This window comes from Anthonomus grandis, chromosome 16 (assembly GCF_022605725.1).
Source record: "Anthonomus grandis grandis chromosome 16, icAntGran1.3, whole genome shotgun sequence".
NCBI classification, from domain to species: Eukaryota; Metazoa; Arthropoda; class Insecta; order Coleoptera; family Curculionidae; genus Anthonomus; species Anthonomus grandis.
In genome coordinates, this window is record NC_065561.1 from 18006199 (window position 1) to 18033898 (window position 27700).

The 27700-nt window shown below is 34.1% G+C and overlaps 1 protein-coding gene across 1 annotated transcript; it reads left to right on the forward strand.

Moving 5' to 3' along the window:
- The first annotated feature begins 5071 nt into the window (after window positions 1–5071).
- Window positions 5072–27268, forward strand: LOC126745735 (transforming growth factor-beta-induced protein ig-h3). The gene is made up of 14 exons (XM_050453715.1): window positions 5072–5229; window positions 10676–10824; window positions 10887–11139; window positions 18378–18557; window positions 18623–18719; window positions 18784–18951; window positions 19011–19141; window positions 22900–23111; window positions 23176–23313; window positions 23374–23589; window positions 23650–23957; window positions 24012–24206; window positions 24267–24417; window positions 26762–27268. Exons 1-14 carry the CDS (start codon window positions 5165–5167, stop codon window positions 27001–27003), a joined length of 2505 nt encoding a protein of 834 aa, XP_050309672.1. The 5' UTR covers window positions 5072–5164; the 3' UTR covers window positions 27004–27268.
- The last annotated feature ends 432 nt before the right edge of the window (window positions 27269–27700 follow it).

Below are 27700 nucleotides of genomic sequence, written 5' to 3' on the forward strand. Positions count from 1 at the left end.
TGTCAGGAAGTCATTGTAAAACTTTGTATCTGGTCGTTAGTATAGCACGTATCTCACATTTTTCTATAAAGAAATCCGGGTAACTCAAGAAGTGGGTCTCTCCAAAATGAACTTGCCTGCTTCATTTATGTAATATGTGCTTCATTTATGTAGTTTATCTAGAAGAAAAGCTTACTAAAACACTGGTTTCTCTTGATGCAAGGGATCCAAGAAGAATATTTCAATACCTTCTAAACTCTTGGATTTCTTAAGGGGCTTTTTCATTGTCTTCAGGCTTGAAAATCGACATAGAGCACTCCAGATTAAGCTGAACACCATCTAGGTTTACAAAAATACTTTGAGCAATCAAAGGACATCCTAAGTTGACTTTTAGAGACATTAGGTCGACTAAAGATAATCGTTCTTTGAACTGTCAACAATCATAACAATTTAAGAGTATAGTTTCCTTAATACAATGCATTAGATTCACAATTTTGTCTTAAGAATTTTTTACGTCGAGGTTGTGCAATCTGGTATACTTCAAAACTATAGTCATGTACTACAAAAATGATTATAAAACAAACTCATATGTATGTCAGTATGAATAAAATCTTAAGATAATAAAGGTTGATAAAGCCAAGCACAAACAAGTGATATAAAATATGATCACTCTTTATGGAACGGTAACTCTGATTCGATCGTACCGTTAACACGTACTGCCTGGTCTTTATTCGTTTATTCCTTTCGAATATCTGCTTCGCTTATATTATTATTATTGTTGTTATCAAGGAGTCAGTTTTATGGGTATAAAGGTTTTAATAACGAGTTGGTACTTGGCAGTCCTCTCTCTCCAGGGCGTATGAAGTGTACTTTTTAATTTAATGCGTAAATCTGACATTTATCAATAGCATAAAATGGTTAGAAGTTGGGTGAATTCAATCACAGAGAGCACAGATAGAGCATTAGGCTGCAACTCAAGTCTGTCTAACTAACTTGCAACTTGAGTGCATTGAACCTCGGACACAAATAAAAGATAGAGAGCTAGAGAGATAGCGAGAAACCAGCTAGTTTTCCGTCATTCCGGAATGACACAAGTGGCACATCGCACGACGTCTCGAACGTTAGTGAGAATCTTCCGGAACAGCGTTCTGCCGAGTATATAAGGAGCCGCATCGCCAATAGCTGTTATTAGTCAGTTTAGTGAAGTAAAGTTCTGAATAATGGCGCGAGATTTAATTAAGTGTAAATAAATTAGTTGACTATTTTCGAGTGTTTTAATTAACACTTAACGAACGGGAAAAACGTTACAATATTTGAAATTCTTTCAGGCAATAGAGTGAATTCAGTAATTTCTCAGTAAACAGAGAGAGAAACAGACCCAATTGCCTGGACAACTATTTTTTTTAAAAGAGTGAATTCAGCCATTTCGCAATAAACAGAGAGGGAAGCAGACTCAACTGCCTGGAAGAATATTTTGATTCTTTCCAGGCAGTAGAGCAAATTCAGTAATTTCTTAGTAAACAGAGAGAGAAAGAGACTCAATTCCCTGGACGAAGATTTTGACTCATTGAGTCATTTCTCAGTAAACAGAGAGGGAAGCAGACTCAACTGCCTGGACGAATATTTTGATTCCTTCAGTCTTTTCTCAGTAAACAGAGAGAGAAACAGACTCAATTGCCTGGACGAATATTTTGATTTCTTTCAAGCAGTAAAGTGAATTTAATTATTTCTTAGTAAACAGAGCTAGAGAGATAGCGATAAACCAGCTAATTTTCCGTCATTCCAGAATGACACAAGTGGCACACCGCACGACGTCTCGAACGTTAGCGAGAATCTTCCGGAACAGCGTTCTGCCGAGTATATAAGGAGCCGCATCGCCAATAGCTGTCCGTTGTCAGTTTTGTGAAGTAAAGTTTTGAATATTGGCGCGAGATTTAAATAGGTGTAAATAGATATAGTAAAAATTTGTAGTAGTCGTCAGTGATCGTGTTTTCGTAGTGAAGTGTGTAAATAAATTAGTTGACTATTTTCGAGTGTTTCAATTCACACCTAAAGAGCGGGAAAATCTTACAATATTTGAAATTCTTTCAGGCAGTAGAGTAAATTCAGTAATTTCTCAGTAAACAGAGAGAGAGAAACAGACTTAATTGCCTGGACGAATATTTTTTTAGTAGAGTGAATTCAGGCATTTCTTAATAAACAGAGAGGGAAGCAGACTCAACTGCCTGGAACAGTATTTTGATTCCTTCCAAGCAGTAAAGTGAATTCAGTCATTTCTCTGTAAACAGAGAGAGAAACAGACTCAATTGCCTGGACGAATATTTTAACTCCTTCAGTCATTTCTCAGTAAACAAAGAGGGAAGCAGACTCAACTGTCTGGACGAATATTTTTTTAGTAGAGTGAATTTAGCTATTTCTCAATAAACAGAGAGGAAAGCAGACTCAACTGCCTGGAAGAGTATTTTGATTCCTTCCAGGCAGTACAGTTCAGTTATTACATATCAGCAAGTTCAGTTATTTCTCAGTAAACAGAAAGAGAGAGACATACTTAATTGCCTGGACGAATATTTTGATTCCTTCAGTCATTTCTTAGTAGACAGAGTGGGAAGCAGACTCAATTGCCTGGACGAATATTTTGATTCCTTCCAGGCAGTAGAGTGAATTCAGTAATTTCTCAGTAAACAGAGAGAGAAACAGACTTAATGGCTTGGACGAATATTTTTTTAGTAGAGTGAATTCGGTCATTCCTCAGTAAACGGAGAGAGAAACAGACTCAATTGCCTTGACGAATATTTTGATTCGTTTTAAGCAGTAGAGTAAATGCAGTCGTTTATCAGTAAACAGAAAGAGAGAAACAGATTCAATTGCCTGGACGAATATTTTGATTCCTTCAGTCATTTCTTAGTAGACAGAGTGGGAAGCAGACTCAACTGCCTGGACGAATATTTTTTTAGTAGAGTAAATTCGGTCATTCCTCAGTAAACGGAGAGAGAAACAGACTCAATTGCCTTGACGAATATTTTGATTCCTTCAGTAATTTCTGAGTAAACAGAGAGGGAAGCAGACTCAATTGTCTGGACGAATATTTTTTTAGTAGAGTGAATTCAGCCATTTTTCAATAAACAGAGAAGAAAGCAGACTCAACTGCCTGGAAGAGTATTTTGATTCCTTCCAGGCAGTATAGTTCAGTTATTACATATCAGCAACTTCAGTCATTTCTCAGTAAACAGAGAGAGAGAGAGACAGACTTAATTGCCTGGACAAATATTTTGATTCCTTTAGTCATTTCTCAGTAAACAAAGAGGGAAGCAGACTCAATTACATGGACGAATATTTTAATTCCTTCAGTAATTTCTCAGTAAACAAAGAGGGAAGCAGACTCAACTGTCTGGACGAATATTTTGATTCCTTCCAGGCAGTAGAGTGAATTCAGTAATTTCTCAGTAAACAGAGAGAGAAACAGACTTAATGGCTTGGGCGAATATTTTTTTAGTAGAGTGAATTCAGCCATTTCTCAATAAACAGAGAGGAAAGCAGACTCAACTGCCTGGAAGAGTATTTTGATTCCTTCCAGGTAGTACAGTTCAGTTATTACATATCAGCAAGTTCAGTTATTTCTCAGTAAACGGAGAGAGAGAGAGAGACAGACTTAATGGCCTGGACGAATATTTATTTAGTAGAGTGAATTCGGTCATTCCTCAGTAAACGGAGAGAGAAACAGACTCAATTGCCTTGACGAATATTTTGATTCCTTCAGTAATTTCTTAGTAAACAGAGAGGGAAGCAGACTCAACTGTCTGGACGAATATTTTTTTAGTAGAGTGAATTCGGTCATTCCTCAGTAAACGGAGAGAGAAACAGACTCAATTGCCTTGACGAATATTTTGATTCCTTCAGTAATTTCTGAGTAAACAGAGAGGGAAGCAGATTCAACTGCCTGGAAGAGTATTTTGATTCCTTCCAGGCAGTATAGTTCAGTTATTACATATCAGCAAGTTCAGTCATTTCTCAGTAAACAGAGAGAGAGAGACAGACTTAATTGCCTGGACAAATATTTTGATTCCTTTAGTCATTTCTCAGTAAACAAAGAGGGAAGCAGACTCAACTGTCTGGACGAATATTTTGATTCCTTCCAGGCAGTAGAGTGAATTTAGTAATTTCTCAGTAAACAGAGAGAGAAACAGACTTAATGGCTTGGACGAATATTTTTTTAGTAGAGTGAATTCAGCCATTTCTCAATAAACAGAGAGGAAAGCAGACTCAACTGCCTGGAAGAGTATTTTGATTCCTTCCAGGTAGTACAGTTCAGTTATTACATATCAGCAAGTTTAGTTATTTCTCAGTAAACAGAGAGAGAGAGAGAGACAGACTTAATGGCCTGGACGAATATTTTTTTAGTAGAGTGAATTCGGTCATTCCTCAGTAAACGGAGAGAGAAACAGACTCAATTGCCTTGACGAATATTTTGACTCCTTCATTAATTTCTCAGTAAACAGAGAGGGAAGCAGACTCAACTGCCTGGACGAATATTTTGATTTCTTCATACAGTAATTCAATCATTTTTCGATGACATGAAGGTTTGCGTCTTCTGAAGAATCATTATGACAGCATATGCAGTTGCAAGCAGATCTTGATAGGGTTTTTAAACGATATGAAGTTAACAGACTACCTAACAAAAATGTCAGAAGATCACTTACTGTGATGTATGCATCCTTAAATTATGGTTTCCTAATTATGCGGCGAATATTAACAGGTCCTTTTATATTTTGCTTCTTGTGAAGGTATTCGTCAACGTTACAGTTTTTTTTTTAATAAATATTTGAGTCAGGAAGGAAATTTTATATTTTCTACATCCAGTTAAAAACTGATAATTGAGCCGCGAATTTTAATAATAAAAATATTCCGACGGCCGATATAGAAAGTCGAAATTTAAATAAGAAAACTGATTTGACTTCTATTCCCTGCTTATTGTTGATAAACAAAATCTCTCTGATGAGTCAAATGTTGATACAAATTAACAATGCACGATAATGCCATCGTGCCGGCCGGCTCCCTACCATACATCCACGCCGTTTATATAAAAGAAGGATGTTAAGCCGGTCAATTTAGAATTAACAGAGAACGCGCACGAGAAACCTAGAACAAGTTTACTGCTTTACACGACTTTTTATTACTTTGCGCAAAGATGCTTCGGCAAGCGTTTTTGTTGAGTGTTTTATTGGTTTTGGCCGCTAATGGACATCTTTTGAGGTAAGTGCTCACTCTAAATGTATCAATATAATTGAAAATATTAGCAATGTTGTTTGTTTCTTCATTAGTTCGTAATTTGTCCGAATTGGTTTGTTCTAGAAGTTCTCGAATATTCCTTTAATAAATGTACTCAAGATTATTAAGTAAACAAGGCCCCCTGGAAGCTTCACCTTTCAATATCCTTGCTCTTCCTGTTTAACTCAGTTTTCCAGGATTATAATTTTTTTTTAGGACGTTTCTTAGTCGTTGCATGATAAAACCGGAACGTTTACAAGACGCGTTACTTTAGGTGATAAGCATTAGTGTCATTTATTTTAATTTATTCGCATTGGTTTATTCTAGAAGTTCTCGACAGTTCTGGACTTTAATAAACATCAATAAAAATTAAATATTCAATTAAAATATTGCATTTAGTTTAGAAAATTTAATTAGACTCTGGAGACTTTTTTAGTATTTTTTCAAGATTCACTAAAAGTCAACAAAGTGGAATTTGTCTTCTTTTATCACGTCAATATCAAGTTCTAACACTCAAAATTGTGCGTTTACTAATTTATGAACTACTCCGAAGACTCTCTTACTCTAACGGCTTTTTTAGTTTTTTTCTACAGAAATTATTAAAATCTATTCACTGAAAGTCAACAACGTGGAATGTTTGTTCCTTCCTTCCAGGATCAGTGATTCTATACTAAAACAACCCCATAATCCGGGCGTATTAAAGGATCAACATCTTGTGCTAAAATGTTTTATTGAGCTGTTCTCTCTTTCTTGTTTTCTTTTGCTGTTGTTCTGTATCATAGCCCATATGTTCTAGAATATCCAGAGCAGTTTAGGACATGCAAGATTCAACAGTTTTTGTCATTATCTTCAGTTGGAAATCCTTACGTGTAAAGCCATTTTTCCTGAGGTTAAACTGATGTAAATTTGGCCATATTCCTTTAGTTTTTGTGATAGTAAACGTTAAAGGACGTATCCATATGCAAGTCTTTAGACTTTGGACTTTTGCCGATAGTACCTAATTGAAAAAAAATGGTACTTCACTGTTTTTTTAAAAAATAAAAATTATTTTTAAAATCCTTCTTCATATTGCAGCAAATTTGTTTCTTTTCCTTTTTTCATAGAATGCAAGGCTTTTGAATAAAAAAAGAAACACCGTATGTGTTCTGCAAGGAAACTCTTCATTTTCCTCTGAGAATGATGAGGAAAACTCAAGCTATTTACACCTAGTCCAAGAAAGTAAAACCAACATGTTTCATTAACATTTCCAAGTGCTTTGCCCTCCAATAATTCTGAAATTTTCGGATTTTTGTCAGTATAAAATGGACAGAATTCATTTTTTATTAGTTAGTATCAGTTGTTTTCAAGAGTAAACTCTGTTTCCTAAATTGCCTCTCAGAATATCCTTTGAGAAGTTTGGATATTGAGTAAAAAAACCCTCTAGTTATATCTTTAGAAATCCCTATAGTTTGTTCTTTCATACATGAGCTACTAGTAATTTTTTTAGAAACCCCTAGTTTCTTTCATGATCAACTTTCTTATTTCTACTAAGCCACTAGTGATTTTTTCTTGAAGTCTCTAGTTTCTTCCATCATACACTTTGAACTATGATCAATGTATGTACCCACTACTAGATCGTTTCTCGATGAATTTTTATATTTTAAGTATGATTATTCTTTCATTAATTGGTTTCATTAATTTAAGGTTCTAAGTGCATTTGATTTGCTACTTTTTTTAACACTTTGGGTAAGCTCCGGCAATTAACATTTTTCAGCAGCTGTCGTACAAACTTTGGTTATTTAGGAAAATACGAAACAAGCCACAAGTTCAATTTAATAGAATAAACTCCGTTGACACTTTTCCTACAAGAAAATTCACGAAACAATAAGACCCACACCTCCTCATTTCTATAGTGGTATACAGACCAATTGATGCTATATTACTTAATTTAATTCACAGAAGGATTAGATGAGCTCATTCTCTTTAGATGAATTATTGCCATTTCCAAGTTCTTAAACCTCTAATATTTCTAGGTGAGCCTACAGATTTTCTTCTGGTTCATACAGACGTACTCTAGTACCTCAGAATATATTTACACTCGACAGCTTGCTGAAGGATAAGATATCTATGAGTCAACAATACTTCATTAACTCTCCTTGACTTCTATGAACTTTCAATGATCCATCACGTTCAAGATGTTTGACATTTTGGTCCTACTCAGACAGCAAAGAATAGTTAAATTAACGTTGAATGTCCGAAACTTTTCAACGTTGATTTACGTTGTAACAACAACTGAATCAACGTTGACGAGGTGGCACAATGATTCAACGTTGAATAAATGTGTTAGGGGATCTAGAATGTTTCAATTTGGACTCTCACCATTCTGTTCTTGGTAAATCTGGGATATAGTGAGGTTGTCAACTGAAGCAAAATTGCGCCTGCACTACAGTAAGTGGTAATTTGAGTATATAAAATTTTGCAATTAATTGAGTCACTCCACTCCAATGCAACCATTCTGATTTATGTGGGAACTATCAACTTCAATTGCAACGTTGGATGGTCAATTTGAACCGTTGAGAAACTATATTGACCATCGTATTGCGTTTATATTGAAGGTTGTTTTTTACTACAGCAATGTCTACGTTGCTTGCCTTTAATGTTCTTCTTCTTACAAGTGAGTTAGGCCTTTTAATAGAGCTGAAAATTCCAACATATCAATGATACTAAAATCAGTCAGATATTCAGTGGCGTTTTTGCTGTGGTGCACCCTTCCAATGGATGGAATTCATCAATGAATCAATCGTTTTTGACTAGTTTTGTCTCAGAACAATAGCATCTCATCTTCAGTAATATTTTTCTTTAGTTAGTGCGGATCTTCTGCAAGAAAACTTGTTATTTCCATGTTAATTGACATAGAACTTTCAGGAGAAAACCTTGCATCCTATGAAAAACAGACATGAAATCAAATTTCCACCAAAAACCAGCACCCCCATAAACGTAACTAAAACGTCCAGTTTCCGTTTCCACACAACTTTTCTTGAACGTTGTATGACAAATCTGAAACGCTTACCAAACACATTATTTTGGCTGATAAACAATGATGTTGTTCTAGAAGTTCTTTAAGTGATGATCGTCAATATTCCTTTGATAAGCCACAATTAAATGTGAAAAATATGTACTTGAGTAAACACCATTAAGTAATGGAGGCTTTTGATAACCTTCCAGTGATCCAATATTAGTCCAATATTCTGTCTTAAGTATCTCATGTCTAATACTTGGTTTTACTCAGAAACGCGTTATAAATTATAAGGAAGATCCTGTTAATGTTGGAGTGTCCCGCATTTGCTTGTATGAATGAATAGTCCAGGAATGATTCACTTAAAACTAATGTCACTGAAAATAGAGTAATTTTTCAAAAACTGCATCCAGGATTAAGGAATTTATCAGCACATATCACCTCAATGTTCCTTCGGAATTCCATGAGTTCAGGAATATTTTATTAACCCTGGATCAGACAAACCATTCTTTAAAAAAAAAAACAAATTTTTGAGGTTCAAGTTAAGTTCTCCTTATTATAAGTAAATTAACATTATTAGTGTAAGTTGAGCAGTTAAGTAAAATAATCACTGATTGATGAAGTGTTGACATGACTGAATTAAAAAAATAGACAAATTAACACATTGGTCTTACAGCGCTTAGAACTCCTTTGGAATTTATACCAATAGGAGTTCAGTCTTTGTTCTAATCTAATATAACTTTAAGAAGAATAACAAGCATTTTAAGGAATGTTCTGTACCTTGATGGAATTTTCCATTAGAAACGTTTGGTATTGATGTTCTCAGAATATACCAGACATGTTTGTCGACCAAGAAATGAAACACATTGGTCATTTCTTAGACGTTGTATGCTAAATCTGGAACGTTTTAAAGACGTTTGACGATTCAAAATTGTGGACGGATATATTGTAATAAATAAAAAACGGATCATAATTATTAATATATAACAACTCAATGATATTTACAGTTTGTGTTGGTACATATACAGAATCGTTGTAAATTCTAAATATCTGGAACTAAGTATACCAAGGCAAATCACTTGTTTAACTTGAGAGCTATTTACCTCCTTACAATATGTTTACTTTTTTTTGAGGAATAGGTAAAGTGGTTGTTTTACATTTATTGGTTAATATTGTGACAAGAAAAACACTTTATACTTATAACTTATTACTTAAAAACAAGACGGAGAAATTCTGATCTAACGTAACGACATTCACACGAAACCACTGACATACTTGACGTGAAGTATGTTGGACGCATTTTCATAACGTTCTGCATTTGTTCACACTGAACAACAATTATTGATAAATGTTACAAGGGATTCTAGAAGTATAGAAAGAAATTCTCTTTTTAATTTATATTTAATCTGTAATAACGTAGTATCCTCGTTATTTTTAACGTTAGTGGGACGTCCACCTAATACCGTATCGGCCCCGTTAAAAAAACCACGCAATTTCAAGTAATTATTCTATTACAAGTCTGACTACTTTAAAATGGTTTTCACCTCTCCATTGTTTAATAATGGATGACTCATAAAACAATAAAGAGCCATTCAAAGAAACAACAAAGGACTATGAATGTAAACGGTGATTATTTTTAGATGAACTATTTGTCCTGCAAATACATGTAAGGCGTTATTAAAGATTTTTCGAACCAAAGACAAAATTAAATAAAAACATTATTATTATTATAAATGTGTCCACGTTTTTATCTTTATAAGGCCGTCCTCAGGATAGTCACAGAAAACCAACATTCATCGGTCTTAAAAGCATTTCAAGATAATTCTATTATATTTTCTTTTACAGACCTTACAGAATGGGGTAAAAATAGAATACATTCAAGAAACTTCGTTTCCACCAAACAACAGGCTTCAGAGAAGTAAATACGGGTTATTCAAAGCATACTTAATTGTAAAAGATATATACTGAAATAAAGAAGTAGTCATCTGCAAACTATTGCTTCCCCAGGTCATTCTTACAACATAAAAAAAAAATGAAGATTTGATAATTTTGAAAATTGCTCAACATCTTCATACTGTATTGAGTCAGAGAGGTTCTGAGTATAGTTTTTTTGTTGGAAATGGAATATTCTTATTATGGTTTTCTCTGGTACTATGGAGTAACAACATTCAGTATACAGATTATCCTTTACTTCAATTAAAGTTAAAATAATTTTTCTGAAGTAATAGCGAGTGTTTCAAAAACTGTGAGTGAATAATTCGGTCCAATTTTGAAAAGTTTTGGTCTTTTGCCAGCGAAAAATATTCAGGAAATTCTTCAGATAATGAAATTTGGATAACTTAATTGGTGCTAACCATTGATAGTAACTGAATAAATAATTACCCTGTACGTTTGAAATGACTGGTTTTTGGTTAATTCATACTAAATTTGTTTCAGTGATCTCGCACTATTTGACGACCAAAATCACGACTACTTTCAACCGTTCCCTTTCAGTGGTGCCCAGGTCGCCAAACGATCATCAGAACACTCCGAGAATGATCGTGAGGAATTAGGGCCGGACTACAAAGATCCAAAGAATACAGAAGGTTTTACATTACAATCATTAAGTTTTTATGAATGATACATTGAATATATGTTTTGTTTTTAGAGAGCAAAGAAAAACCGGTGCTGAATCCCAAGAAAGACAACAAAAAACCGAAACAACCCACTTTGGGAACGGGTTTCATCGGTGGCGGTGTCGTCGATGTCGACGCGAGTACCGGAGGTTTTCCCTCGTTTCCCAGCCCGTTTGGACCTGCCTTCGATTTTCCCACTTTGCCCGGCTTGGATAGTCAAATAGGCAGCGGGTCCGGAATTGCCAGCTTGTTTGGACTTGATGAAGGGAAGAAGTGGTGGCAAGGGTAAGTACTCACCTCTTAATTAGTTAGTCTTTAGTTATCAGCAGGCAAAAATAGAGTCTTTGTTAACAAAGATCTTGGATGCGGAAGTCTTGTCTATGAATCTCTGTTGCACCCATAAAAGAAGTTTGCCAAGGGTGTATATATTATTTAGCAGCAAATATTTAATTTATTAGTCAGTTAGTTAAAAAAAATACAGTCTGTGGCAAATAGAGACAGTGGTGCACACCCAACATCTTCCGCAGAAAAGTAGAGTCGATGTAAGGTTGAAATGTGTAGGATTGAGTGGGTATATCATTGCTCTATCTAATCCCATCTCCGTACGTCTTTTGTTGTCTTTGATTACTATGAAAGTTAATCTAACTTGTGTGCTCCTACACATCATCCTCTACTTTGACCAAAGTTCTGCACAAAAGTAGAATAAGTCCAAGGTAAAGATGGATGGTAGTTATTTGTTTGTCAAATTTGTTCATTTGGGTCCATCGCATAATAGAGAAAATAATGGATTGTTGTGGAAATTGTCGTGGAATCTCTTTATGAACTACTTACGCCAATAATATATAAACTGGTAAACATTTGGCTGCAGAACAATAACATGAAGGGCTTTTCACTAGAGCATTCGATTCAAAAGCGTGGAATAATTAAAAAATGTCTTTAAAAATATCAAACATGAATGATTGAATATTGGCAGTAAATTCAAATGGCTGGACGACATATAAACAATCTGTCGTAGTCTGGAGAACGAAAAAGCATTTCTAATTCTTCAGAAGATCTTAAATCCCTGGAATAATATAAGAAAAGTCTTTAAGAGTCAAGCTGAGTCTTTAGTGGCGCTCCTTCGCGGGGTTAACACGCAACATCTTCAGTCAGTGTGTTATCGTTGACGTATAAAGTGCTGCTATTCATGGCTCGGAAGTGGTATTTGATTAGCACATACAAGCCTCTTGTTCAACACTTTGTAACGCGTGTGTTGTTTTAAGTTTCAATTTATTAACAAACAAATAACGTACAATGCAAAAAATAAATGAATTTCAAAAGAAAATAAAAGGCAATAGGGATATTTAAGCACTAAAACAAATAAAGCAGTTATTACTAGCTCCCGGTACTATACCATTGTTAATCATTCCCTGATGTTTTTTAATTAACCACCTCCCATTGCAGTAACATTTAAATATCGTTTACCTGATAACAAAATCAAAGGTTGCAATTTATAAGAATATATGCAATGTATCGGCTTTAATAGCAAACAATATTACCTTCTAGTGAAGCAATGGTGCAATTAACTAATAATTATAGGGACAATATATCACCACTTATTTACTAGTAAGAACCTATGTATATAAGGGACGTCGTTAAAAAATGAATTTTATTAAATAATTCTTCAGTTTGGAAGATTCATTACTGTAACAACTTTAATTAAGGAAGCGAAAAGCTTTCGAAATTCTAATTGGTTTAATCGCTGTAACTTCTAAACGACTAATCTGATTTTAATAAGCTGCGGATATAAAGATCTTAACAGAATTACTTTAAACTTTATTATCCGTTTCATGAATAAATCTGTGTAAAAATTTCTTGTTTTTTCTGTCGCTTCTCGTTGCTTCTCTTCATCTTAATATATCACTTACAACATAATGAGTCTACTATTTTAAACTTGCCTTGCAGAACCAATTGGTAACAATAAAAAGATAATTGGCAATAAATCTTAATAAAATATCCTTCAGACCGCTGCGGTTAAAACAACTCAATTTGAAAACCTTATTAGTAGGATACTTAATATACCTCTACAATTCATGCATTAAGAAGAAATTTTTTCTTCACTCTTGATTATTTGTCGTTATATCTGTTAGTGTAAATTAATTCTCCTTTGGTTCCTATTACTTGTCCAATGTATGATATTATTACCACATCTTTTTCTGCCATTAGTTGGAACAAATGGTAGCTTTCATTGAATCATCCTCAAAATTTCCTAATTAATTTTTACTGTCCATAACAGTTTCAAGTTTCTTCAATAGATCAAAATTTCAAATGCCTACAGCATATCATTGTGCCAACCATACAACAGTAAGGACCCTAGGTAACATTGTATGAATCTTATTCTGGGATAGAAAAACCTCCTTTTTTCTATCCTGCATTTGATTTCTACGTCTTTACATACCTAACCAAGTTCCCAGTTAGTAAAACTTATATGTCTTTACAATCTGGAACTCATCTAATTTGCAGTTGAATACTAGGAATTGTATTTTTTTATGTTGATATTAATTACCCTAAGTCTGCCGTGCATTCCTACTATGTCCAAGACCCTTTGGAGATCGTTCATGTTATCTGCTATCAGGAGTGTGTCATCTGCATACATAATATTATTGAGGCATGTGCCATTTACTTGATGCCTTCAAGAGCTTCATGGAAGATGCTCTTAGGAATTTTCCGTGCTTTTATAACTTCCTTGTCAGGTCTAACTACAGCTGATTGATTCCAGTTTTTAATACAGACTAAGTCTTTTTAATATACAGGGTGATTTTAAGTTGATACTTTTTTTTAACTGTGTATAGAACTCGGTAAAATATACATTTTTTTCAAATAACTTTTTTCGATACACTCAAAAACAAGGGACATACAGAATAAAAAAAGTATGGGTTTGTTGTTCATCGTCTGTTTATGTTTAGTTTTTGCTCGAATTTTTGTATTATCGATCACGCATTGTACCGATCAGTTAGTCTTAGACACTTTTGGTTTATTGTTGTTAATTTTAAATTTGCAAATCAATGAACAAAAAAAACAATGAACTTGTGGATATGTTGCTTATTTATGGAGAGTGTCTTCAAAGTGCTGCTGCTGCTTCGGTATTATACGCAGACCGCTTTCCTTTGCGGAATCATCCTACACCCAGAAGTTTCATAAATCTTATTCAATGGGCTAGGGATACTGGCGATTTACGGGAACATCGTGGAGGGCATGCAGGAACAGGAAGGAGACCTGAAAATGTTCATAGGGAAGAACAAATTTTAAATCTCATCGAAGAAGATCCAACAACAAGTACTCGAGTTGTTGCAGGGCAGGTCGGATTAAGTCAAACAAAAGTAGGTATGGACAACATTGCGCGAGAATCAATTTAATCCCTTTCACGTTAAACGTGTCCAAGCGCTACTGCCTGAAGACTTCCCCCGCAGAGTTCAGTTTTGTGAATGGTTCCTACAACAACATGAAAATGATCAACATTTTTCGAACAAAATTTTAGCCATGGACGAGGCAACATTCACCCGAAACGGAATTAACAATTTTCGAAATACCCATGTTTGGTGTGTTGATAATCCCCATGCAATTCGCAGAACAAATTTTCAACACCGCTTTTCTGCTAATGTGTGGGCAGGAATTGGGAATGGGACACTTGTTGGACCAGACCGTTTGACGGGCGATGTTTATTTGGACTTTTTGCAAAATAATCTGCCTGTTCTGTTAGAAGACATGCCACTGAATATCAGGCAAGCTATATGGCTCCTGCAGGATGGAGCACCTACCCATTTTAGACGAGAAGTGATCGAATTTTTGGATATAAGTTACCCAAATCGGTGGATTGGCCGAAACGGACCAGTTGCATGGCCACCAAGGTCGCCAGACCTAAATCCATGTGACTTTTTTTTGTGGGGGCATATCAAACCCGATCGTAACAGTTCTGAACCAACAATTCAGTTGCGACCTCTTCTAAATCCGAATTGCGAGGACAACAGCGCTTTCACCATTTTGTGGAGATTCTGTAGTGAATGACCTTGAGAGTGTGACTCATCAAGCTGATCAATCAATCGGTGATCCTGGCATCTTGTGTTGTTCTTTTTTTGGAGTGGGATAAAGAGAGATGTAAGCTATTTATTGGTTTGAAATTTTCCTGTGTTGTAAATTTGGCTGAAAACCCCTTCAGTCAAGAGACACTAAATCTGGTCCAACCATTTTCTTATCTTTGAGCTTTTTATTGCTCTAGTAATGATAGATGATTGCTCTAGAGAGATGTTAGCTAATTATTGGTTTGAAATTTTCCTGTGATGTAAATTTGGCTGAAAAGCCTTCAGTCAAGAGACACTAAATCTGGTCCAACCATTTTCTTATTTTTGAGCTTTTTATTGCTCTAGAAATCTCTTTTATTGCAATTGACTGCCTAGGCAAGTCTTTAATTTTTCAGATTATCTTCTAACTGAAGGGATATCATCTGCAAAGAGGTTGCTAATGGATTATTCATAAATAGCTTTTTTCCATGCGTTATTTGTCCTTGTTTATTGTGTGTGTTGGAGAAATTCTGCTTCCAGTATATTCCACCTATTTCTTTTATTTTCTTGGGAAGGGTAAACTCATAGATTTGTTCTTGCAAATGTTTCATTTCTTCGCACTGTTTTTGAGCCATTTTTACTTTTTAACATTTTCTTTGTATAATATCTTTAATAAATTCTAGTTGCGATCCTATAGGTTTGAAGTCTTGAGTTTAGTTGTGGGATGGGATCGAAGGAATAAAAACAAACGTCACTTTATGTAACTGATTGGCCTAGGAATGGGAAACTGCATGTCCCCAATATGCTCAGACATTGTAATGGCACAACTACAAGATCAGTGTATTTCTGAACTATCTTTTAATGTACCTTTTTTCTGTAGGTACGTTGATGACATAATCACGGCAATTCCAAATAAAAAAGAAAACGAAATTCTATCAGTCTTCAATAGTTTCCATCCACGTTTGCAATTCACTATCGAACAAGAAATTAACTGTTGTCTTCCATTTTTGGATGTTAAAGTCATAAGATCCACAGATGGTACCATAAAAATAGATTGGTATCAAAAACCAACTTTTTCAGAACGCATTTTAAATTATTTTTCAGAACATCCTATGACACACAAAATAAATGTAATAAAAAACCTAAAACATCGGTGCTTGAGACTTTCTAGTCCAGAATATCATAAAAAAAACCTTCATTATGTTCAGACAATTTTAAAGAAAAACAACTACCCCCTATCAATTATTAAAAAAATAATTAACGACACCGAGAACATTACTCAAAATATTACACGAAACAATGAAAATAATCAATTGGCTTATTTCAAGATTCCTTACATTAACACACTTTCTCATAAAATTAAAAAGACCATACAATCAAAATCTGATGTTATTAAAATCTCAGAAAGAAGTGAAAACTCGATTTACATTCTAACAATATTTATAAAATACCTTGCTCTGGGTGTGATGTGTGTTACATTGGTCAGACGGGTAGATATTTGAGGCAGCGCCTATACGAACATGAGTATGATTGTAGGAATTTAGCCCTTAAAAAAAACCCTACTGCTTTAGCTGAGCACAAAATAAATACAGGACACAATTTTAATTTTGGCAAGACTACAATTATGGGCCAACAGCAGCTTTTTAAAAAGAGACTTCTAGCCGAAATGATAAACATAAAAAAACATAATAATGCGGTAAATAAAAGAACGGATATAGACAATCTAAGTTCTTCTTATTTTAATGTAATAGATCAAATCAAAATGTAAACTTTTGGGACTGTTTTGGTTCTTATCACTAAAAAGAATGCGTCTATTGTGTTCTCGCATACCCGGTTTTTCTGGCTAGATGCTAAATTATTATTGTACACCGTAGAATCAATTTTAAAGCAGCTGTCTGTGATACAACCCATCATTTTAAACCGTTTTTGTTAAAAGAAAAAAAAAGGAAATATTTTATATATTCTATGTTACCTGTGTGTCCTGTAAACATGATTTTTTATGACAAGCAAAATCACACTGTTATGTAAGCAACTTTATCATTTTTTTTTGTTGTGTATTTTTTTTAATTCAAATCTAAGATTTTGTGTTTTTTTTTTTTTTTTTTTTTTGTTTTTCTGTTTTTTTCTCTTTTTTTGGTGGTATCAACATAACCCCAAAAAGTTTAATTTTGTTTATATATAATAATCCTTTTTTATTGTGTCTTTTTTGTTACCTTAGGGCCCTGATGAAGCAATAAAATTATTGCGAAACGTTGGCCAGTACATAAAGTGACGTTTGTTTTTATTCCTTCGATCCCATCCCACAACTAAACTCAAGATATAATATCTTTGTTTATACAGGATTATATCAGGATTCGTCTCCTCAGTTGGTTTTTCTCGTTTCATTTTTTGCTCACTATATTTTTGATTCTTCAGTATTTGAGTGTATCATTGACCATCTTTAATCTTTGGATCTTGCTTTAATTTTTTCCCATTTTATTGATAGAACTGTTAATCAATATTCGTTAATCAATATAAAGTCCACTTGGTTTCTAATTAAATAAATACTTCATATCTGGGTGGCATCCAAGTGTTAATCATTTACTCCTCACTAAATAATTAAGGACTTTAATATGTATAAATCATTTCAATGAGAATTCCTCCCTACTAATCACACCCTCTACATACATTTATATTTACTGCACGAACCTCCTTGAATATTTATGACATGGAAAGTGGTTATGCCATAATTAGCATTATTTAGGAAACAAATAGTTTATCAAGGGTTTTATTAAATTAATTAAATAGTCAATGTCAACCAATTTTTCCCTTGATAATCGTTGACTTCCAATTACGTTAAATAGATTTACATTATTAAATTATACAGGTAAACATTTCCAATTAGCACTCCCCGAGGCGTCACTAATGGTGAAGAACCTGCCGCAGTTTATTGAACTTGCGGAATAAGTACAGTTGTGAAAGCACATTATGTACAATGTGCATTGATTGTAAATATATATTATACTGTCATAGACTAAGGGATTGTTTTATTAATAAATGAAATTTTTTTTTTAGTATTACAATAGAAAATACGTCGCATCAGGAGACTTTCTATTAATAAAATTAGTATAATTATCGCTTTTAGGTATAGAGGTAAAAGTGGAGCGTATAGTTGTTATTCTCACCCATTGTATGTTTAAACAAATACGGTTGACATCATATTTGCGTTCGTGCAAGTTATTCATTTTATTAGAAAATTAAATACTGGAAGTCCTACTTTTTGGTTGGGTTTTATGCGAATAAAGTGCGCTTTCTTAGCATTAATGAATTTAAATGATTACGCGAATTGCGTTTTAATTTATCATGTCAAAGTAAGCATTTTAAATTATTATCCTAAATATATTTAGGATGATACACTGGTTTAAAAACGTCTTGCATTATAATGGACTTCTACACTACTTCTTAATAAAGCAGAATCGAAATAGAGTCTTACTGTTTGCATTTCAGAAAAAATATATGCATAGAACGCGAAGAGAGTACAGACGATGAGCACGATGACAAAGAAAAAGAAGAAGACGACAAGAAAAATGACACCGAAGTCGACAATCGTGAATCCAACTTGTTCTCGACTTCCATTCGGCTTTCGAACTGCTTCGAGACTGACAGCAAATATGAATGTATTACAAGGTAAATTATCATTAATTATATATTTTTTTTAATAATTTAATGCAATATACGCTTTTATTTAATAGAATTAACAACCATGGTGTCGTTAAGACCTTCACGGTTCGCTACAAGTGCTGTTACGGATTTAAAAGAACCCCAGGCTCCGACGGATGTACCGAACAGGTGAATACTTTAAGAAAAATAATTTTTCTCCTTCACTACTCGATGGCTTATTGATATTTTTAAGGTTGACCTTAAGCCGCTTCTGCAAACCCTGGACGACTTGAAATTCGACGAGTTCCATAAGCAAATTAAGAATTCAGGCCTCGAGGACATGTTTAAAAACGGAAACTACACCATTTTTGTACCGACAGATGGAGCTATACATGATTATAATGATAGATTAAATGATATTGTAAGTATCTTGTTTTAGGGTTGATAGTTGTAAAGATTAAGTGAAAATACTCTTTTTAGAACGGAATAGATCAAGCCCGGAGACGTAGAGCTGTTAAAGTACCATTATCTTCAAAGGAACTGGTACTGAGTCATACTACCAATGGATTTGTGGATCTCTCCGAAGTTGAAAACGAGGAAATTTTCAAAAGGTAGGTTCATTGAAAGGCTTTTGTCTAAAAAATTAAAGTTAATACAAGATGAGAACCACAGAATGCACTCTTTTGTAGTTTTTGATTGTGTACAGTATTTGGTTGATGAACTTGACAGTCTATGGCTTTAGAAGAAAAAATCTTTGCAGTGGCTTTAGGTTTACCTTGAGAAGATCACACAAATGCATGAAAGTCGATTCTAACGGTTCCCAGAACCACAAAATGCGTGATTTTGTAGTTTTCTGTGATCTATCTAAAGCGTTTGATTGCATACATTATTTTGTTGAAAAAAAAATGAATTTATTCCAGGCAGTTGAAAAATCTGTTTTCTTTAAAAAAAATAAAACTACTTCCAGTCAGTTAAAATTTTATTTGATCAACAAAAACCGGAGAAACGTTGGCCCTCTACTGAAGGTGCAATAATTCGAACTAATTTTGACATTTGTAAGCCAGAACTCTATTGGCAACCGCGTGATCAAATCCGGTGCCAAATTTGAATTCGATTAAGCGTGGTAAATTCGAATTTTAATACTAATACCTGAAAATAAAATACGAGTTTCTTCCAGGCAGTTGAAGTATCAGTTTGCTTAAAAAAAGAAACTTCAACTGCCTAGACTAAATAAAAAATAATTTTCTTGTGGAAATTAAAAACTACTTCCAGGCAGTTAAAGTTTTAGTTAAACCACTGTCACTCAGTAACCACTAAACACAAATATAGAGAAATGTGGGTTCCCCTTCTAACGTGAAGAAATTTCGGCCCTCTACTAAAAGTGTAATAATTCGAACTAATTTTGACATTTTTAAGCCAGAACTCTATTGGCAACCTGTTCAACCAATCAGATTTGTCAGGAAGCGTGATCAAATCCGGCGCCAAATTTGAATTCGATTAAGCGTGGTAAATTTGAATTTTAATACTAATACCTGAAAATAAAACACGAATTTCTTCCAGGTAGTTAGAGCATCAGTTTGCTTAAAAAAAATAGAAACTTCAACTGCCTGGACTAAATAAAAAATTATTTTCTTGTGGAAATTAAAAACTACTTCCAGGCAGTTAAAGTTTTATTTAATCAACAAAAACGAACAAAGCAGTGTCACTTAAACCACTGTCACTCAGTAACCACTAAACACAAATATAGAGAAATGTAAGTTGCCATGTTAACGCGGAGACATTTCGGCACTCTACTGAAAGTGCAATAATTCGAACTAATTTTGACATTTGTAAGCCAGAACTCTATTGGCAACCCGTTCAACTAATCAGATTTGACAGAAAGTGTGGTCAAATCCGGCGCCAAATTTTAATTCAAATAAGCGCGTAAATTCTTTCAGGCAATTGAAGTATCAGTTTGCTTAAAAAAGAAACTTTAACTGCCTGGGCAAAATAAAAAACTATTTTCTTATGGAAATGTAATAACTACTTCCAGGCAGTTAGTTTTATTTAATCAAAAAAAAACCAACAAAGCAGTGTCACTTAAACCACTGTCACTCAGTAACCACTAAACACCACTATAGAGAAATGTGGGTTGCCTTGTTAATGCGGAGAAATTTCGGCCCTCTACTGAAAGTGCAATAATTCGAACTAATTTTGACATTTTTAAGCCAGAACTCTATTGACAATCTGTTCAACCAATCAGATTTGTCAGGAAGCGTGGTCAAGTCCGGCGCCAAATTTGAATTTAATTAAACGCGGTAAATTCGAATTTTAATACTAATACCTGAAAGTAAAACACGACTTTCTTCCAGGCAATTGAAACATCAGTTTGCTTAAAAAAATAAGAAACTTCAACTAAATAAAAAACTATTTTCTTGCGGAAATTAAAAACTACTTCCAGGCAGTTAAAGTTTTATTTAATCAACAAAAACCAACAAAGCAGTTAAACCACTGTCACTCAGTAATCACTAAACACAAATATAGAGAAATGTGGGTTCCCTTGTTAACGCGGAGAAATTTCGGCATTCTACTGAAAGTGCAATAATTCGAACTAATTTTGACATTTGTAAGCCAGAACTCTATTGACAACCCGTTCAACCAATCAGATTTGACAGAAAGCGTGGTCAAATCCGGTGCCAAATTTGAGTTCAATTAAGCGCGGTAAATTCGAATTTTGATGATGAAAATAAAACACGAGTTTCTTCCAGGCAGTTGAAGTATCAGTCTGCTTAAAAAAAAATAATTTTCAACTGCCTGGATTAAATAAAAAAATTATTTTCTTGTGGAAATTAAAAACTACTTCCAGTCAGTTAAAGTTTTATTTAATCAACGAAAACCATCAAAGCAGTGTCACTTAAACCACCGTCACTCAGAAACTAGTGCACAGAACACAAATATAGTAACAAATATAGTAATTAATGGTCAAGCCACAAAACACAAATATAGAGAAATGCGGGTTGCCTTGTTAACGCGGAGAAACGTTGGCCCTCTACTAAAGGTGCAATAATTCGAACTAATTTTGACATTTGTAAGCCAGAACTCTATTGGCAACCGCGTGGTCGAATCCGGCGCCAAATTTGAATTCGATTAAGCGCGGTGAATTCGAATTTTAGTACTAATACCTGAAAATAAAACATAAATTTCTTCCAGGCAGGTGAAGTATCCGTTTGCTTAAAAAAAAAGAAACTTCAACTGCCTGGACTAAATAAAAAAATTATTTTCTTGTGGAAATTAAAAACTACTTCCAGGCAGTTAAAGTTTTATTTAATCAAAAAAAAAACCAACAAAGCAGTTAAACCACTGTCACTCAGTAATCACTAAACACAAATATAGAGAAATGTGGGTTGCCTTGTTAATGCCGAGAAATTTCGGCCCTCTAGTGAAAGTGCAATAATTCGAACTAATTTTGACATTTGTAAGCCAGAACTCTATTGACAACCCGTTTAACCAATCAGATTTGACAGGAAGCGTGGTCAAATCCGGCGCCAAATTTGAATACAATTAAGAGCGGGAAACTTGAATTCTAAGGCAGGCCTAACTTGAGATAACTACTAAATGTCGCAGCCTACGGGTACTCCACTCGATTAAAATAGATTGTTTTCAATACTTGTTCTTTTTTTTTAAGTATTTTTCAAGTTACAAACAATATAAAAAGAATTTGCAAAATAACAAATTTCCCTTATACAAATGTATTTTAATCAAGCAAAACACCGGCTGACTATGTAATTTGATGAATTTTCCTAAATTAGGCAAAAATATATAGAATATAACCTGTAAATTTTACTTTTGGAACCAAAATAATCAAAAAACCTTTGTTTTTACACTTTTTCTACTTCAAGACATATCTTAACGCGTAATATTAACGCACATATATTATATGCAAAAAAGAATACTTCTGCAGTAAAGATATTTATTTAAATTACATGTATAAGAATAAAACACAACTGTATGATTTAATGCAAACAAAAATATATTATTTAATCATCAGAAAAATAAAAATACAAGATTTTAAGTAAACTAATACAATACATAATTAACACTGTTAATTTATAATACAATACAAACCGTAACTAATGGTCAAACTGTCATAAAGTTTCAACACACGTGGCTTGAAGGTTTGTGATTTGTCAATAGTGGCGCCATCAGAATGTACATAAAGCTGCAACCTCTAATCCAAGGTAGACACTCAAAAAATGTTAGAGGACCTTTAGCACGTAACAACTTAGTCATCTAGATATTTTCTAGTCCAGATGGCGAATATCTGTGCTCACACTCACACTCTACTATTTCTCCACCATTGTATCTAAGTTTTTCTTGTATTCACTTTTAGTATGGACCAAGTAAATTCTCCTATAAGAATCAACATATACCCAACCTACAGCGGCGATAAGATGACCACAGCAAACTGCGCCAGATTGGTGAAAAGCAACATTTTAACCGACAATGGCATCGTCCACGTCGTAGACAGAACCGTAGCACCTGCTACTGAGAGTATCGAGAACATCATCGATAGTAACCCCAGTTTGAGTAGCTTTAAACGAGGTAATACCATTTCTAAATCAACAAATATTCTGAAATATACTTATTATTATTTATTTATTCTTAGTGCTCGAAAACACCGATATTAAAAAACATATAAAACCTGACGGTCATTACACTGTGTTCGCTGCCACTGATGAAGCCTTTAATAAACTGAACGAGCAACAAAGACAGAAGCTACTGAACGGTGGAGGATGTGCTTCAAGTAAGTTTTAACCAACTATAAAATATTCCAGTGTAATCTTATACTATCTTTAACCTTCAGGTATATTAAAACACCACTTTGTGGCTCATACCGTATGCTCTTCTGCTATCATTGGAAACGCCACCACCCATAACGTAGAAGGAATCAATCTGAATATGGAACGTACCTTAGATGACGACCTGATCTTTGAAAATAAAGCGAAAATCGTTGAAGCTGATATTATCGGTACCAATGGCGTAATTCACTTGATTGACACACTAATTATTCCAGAATCAGGTAACGTTTTCTTCTTTTTACAATTGTAGTAGTAAAATTGAACTGTCATTCATGTTTCAGGGCAATACATCAGTAATATGTTGAAAACTCAAAACTTTTCGATGTTCCAAAATCTGATCGAGAAAGCTGGACTGACAGACGAATTAGATAATTATGAAAATGCAACTGTTTTCGTTCCGACTAATAAAGCGTTTGAATCCCCAGAAGGTACCAAACTGTTAAAGGAAATAGAAAACGATCCGGAACAGATAAAGGAGCTGTTAAAATACCATATTGCTGATGGTAAAGTAGAATCCCTTGAACTGAGCAATAATATGAAACTAAACACCAAGGCTGGAAAGGGCTTAAGGGTGAATCTATATTCAACTGTAAGTAAACAATAATTGTATGATCAACTTTAAATTTATTAAGACTCTTTTTAGTTACCACTTTTCACGAACGTCATCAATAGGGCGACCATTAACTGTGCCCCACTAATTCATTTCGATAAAAAAACTTGCGGATCCATCGTACATCAAGTAAACAGGATATTGGTACCTCCGAAGTCGAATATACTCGATGTCATCAGCACCGATGAACGATATTCGAAATTGAAAGAATTAATTGCCGGCACAGAGGTATGTCGGAAAGAAACCGCATAAATTATTTTAAATTATTTAACGTTTGATTAATTGTAGGTTGAAAAGGTATTACAGGAATCTAACAGGTCCCTTACCCTACTAGCTCCAACCGATGAAGCTTTCGCAGCCATGAGAGATGAGGAGAGAGAACCTTTGTTTAATAGTACCGAAAAGGCCGATGAGTTTATTAAGAACCATATATTGACAGGTAAATGTTTTATTGATATTTATGACTTAAGACTACTAAAAACATTTATTTACAACGCATTTATGCCCTACTATTTATTTCGATTTAAAAGTCGCGTCAATATTAAGACTTGAAGTGGCCATTTAGTGGCGAGAGCGAACTTTCGACGTGGGTCCAGAGGTGTCGCTAGGCTCCATTCTTGTCGTGGCTAGCTGGTATATTCGTGGTCGTAACAATGCCTTAATTACTGTTTTATTCATAACTTTGCTTATATTGATTGCTTTAAGGGGTTAAGTTAATTATGTATTGTACTATCACTGATTGTCTTGATTTATCTAAGATCACTTTGACGACTTAAGAGTAGTTTGTAGCACAGATGCTAGAAGTTATAATCATTATTATTAATAGCTTAACAGAAAATATTTAAAAAAAGAAACAGAAGCTTCCTGGCATCTAGAATCTAGAATTAAACCTTCTATTACATTCAAGTAATATTATTATTGAAGCTAGTACAACTATTTATATAGACGTTGCAAAAGCCTTTGATAGAAAGCTTCACCATATTTTAGTTCATAAAATGACAATAATGAGAGATTCTCGTACTCCGGATCGACTGGACTTACGCAAATAGTTAAAGTAAGAAGTGTTTCTTCTCGGACAGGTTACTGGTTTCTTCAGGTCTTGTCCAGGCATTCCATGTTTTCTTATAAAGAATGTCGAATCCAGAATGAACTACACCAAAGGATGTCAACAATAAACTGAGCTATCCTATACTGACGATATAATTTTCATATCTGGTTAATCGATGATAATATTATATATTTAAGGAAATACTGAAGAGTATGACTCCATTCATGCTCTATTTGAATATAACTCAAAAATACACGCTCTGCATCAGATACTTAAACTGCGGAAATTATGTCTAGATTCCAGATTGACCAATTGTATAGTAGTTCGTTCTTTCTTACAAGCATTGTCAGTTATCACACTTCTCATTTTAAATCGCTTGGTAATTTCTCAATTTTTTTCTTTGAATGTCATGTTATTTAGAATTTCACGGTTTAGTATCACAAATTGCACCAGACCATCTCCTATTAATCTTATATTAAATACGAGAATTATTAGTTTCCATTTATTTGTATTGTAGCGTTTTGACCGTTTGTTTAGGTCTGAATTAAAACACTTGATACACAAAAATAGTCTGGTTTATTACTTATGTATGTACAACACACTGACTTAGATCTACTAGAAACATTTATTTACACTTTATTTAATCCTTTCGATTTAAAACTCGCGCCAATATGAGCCGGCCACCTAGCGGCGATGGTTCTACATTCGCCATCATGCTACGTGTGTCCAAAGATGGCGCTAGGTATGCCCTTCGCTCGCTTAATACTATTTTTCTTACAACTTAGTTTATAGTCATTACACTACACTACTCATTTCAAATAACTTTTTTATGTCATTCCTCAATTTATTTCTTTGAATGTCATGTTATTTAGAATCACAAATTGCACCAGACCATCTCCTATTAATCTTATATTAAATAGGAGAATGATTACTTTCTATTTATTTGTATTGTAGCGTTTTTTACGGTTTGTTTAGGTCTGATTTAAAACACTTGATACACCTAAATATTCAACTAGTTTATTACACATGTAGGTACAACACACTGACTTAGATCTACTAAAAACACTTATTTACATTTTATTCAATCCTTTCGATTTAAAACTCGCGCCAATATGAGCCGGCCACCTAGCGTCGATGATTCCACCTTCGCCATCATGCTACGTGTGTCCAAAGATGGCGCTAGGTATGCCCTTTGCTCGCTCCATACTATTTTACTTACAACTTAGTTTACATTGATTGCATTTAAATGTCTAATTAATTATATGTTTTTGTACTATCACACGATTTATATTAATTTGGGCTATGGTTAAATGAAAACGGTTCTATTTATCTGAGACCAGTTTATGACACATACATATGTGAGAAATTATATTTTTATTTCTATTTTAGAAAGATTATTTGTACAAACTTTGCAAAGGCCTTTGATAGAATCCCCTCACAGTATTTTTGTTATTAAACTTCAGATAATGGGAATTCCTGGTTAGTGAGAGCATGTCTTGTCACATACTATACAGGTTCTATTGTTACCATTATGTAGTGTCTTACTTTGAGTACAGCTCTATTCTTTGATGATGACCCACAGTTTATCTCAGATATAAAAGACGCAACAATCTTATCGCCACTTGACGTTCCACATATAAACACACCAAACTTTTCACTACTTCTTCATTTAATTTAAAGCATTATTTACAATTATTTTAGGGTGTGCTAACCATTGATTTTACTTATTTTTCAGAGGTGCTTTGTTGCTCGGGAGTCGGTCCTCACACCTGGGGATTCAACAGCTTCATTCCGACCTTAGGCGAGCAAAGGGTGGAAATAGGCAGAACCGGTAGCAGGATTTTCGCTAACAGAGCTGTGGTCACCAAATGTGACCAACTAGCAACAAATGGCGTGGTTCACAGCATCAATAAGGCTCTGATACCTAGAAAACGTACTGCCACACTGGGAGGAGGTTTCTTATTCTTCGACATCTAGTTTTATGATTATAAATTGCATTGTTTTAATTAGGAGACTACAAGTCAATACTAGTTTTAGGAAAGAACTGATTATGATCTTATATTTTGGTTTTAATCGATTGCTTTAAGGGTGATTTGAGCGATAATTTATTTTTTTAGACCTCGTGATCTTTTTTTAGAATTAAACGTTTATACTAGCGCTTGTTGGCAGTAGTTTTAGTTTTAATTTATTATACTTTCAGTCAGAATATTGCTTTTGTTTACAATAAATTAGTTTAACTATATACACCGCTCTTTTATTTTTAAAATGGCACACCTCGCGAGTGACATCTCTGGACACTCGCACAAAAGACGGAGAGACAGTATTATGCTTAAAGTATTAGGATTCTTCATCGCTAGGAGGCCAGTTGAAGTTTAAATATTGGCGGGAATTTTAAATCGAAGTGTTTTTAGTAGTCCTAGGTCATTCAGAATTTTAGAGACATCTGTCTCGTCGTCTAACAGCACTAAATTCTTAGATTATTAAAAGCTGTATTTTGGTTAAAAAAATTGGCACAAAAGATGATGGCACTCCAAAATGTTTCAAATTTACAAGTGGTGCCATAACATAAATTTACATTTTACTATATACAGTAATATATGCAGATTTATATAAGGAACTCGCGTTACATTTATAAAAGGTAATTTAATCCACCGGAATAATTCTTAATATGAAA

Coding starts and splice junctions, on each gene's coding strand:
- LOC126745735 (XM_050453715.1), top strand. CDS start 5,165: ATGCTTCGGCAAGCGTTTTTGTTGAGTGTTTTATTGGTTTTGGCCGCT. Junction 19,142..22,899: donor AACGAGGAAATTTTCAAAAG/GTAGGTTCATTG, acceptor ATTCACTTTTAG/TATGGACCAAGTAAATTCTC. Junction 23,590..23,649: donor ACTAATTATTCCAGAATCAG/GTAACGTTTTCT, acceptor TTCATGTTTCAG/GGCAATACATCAGTAATATG.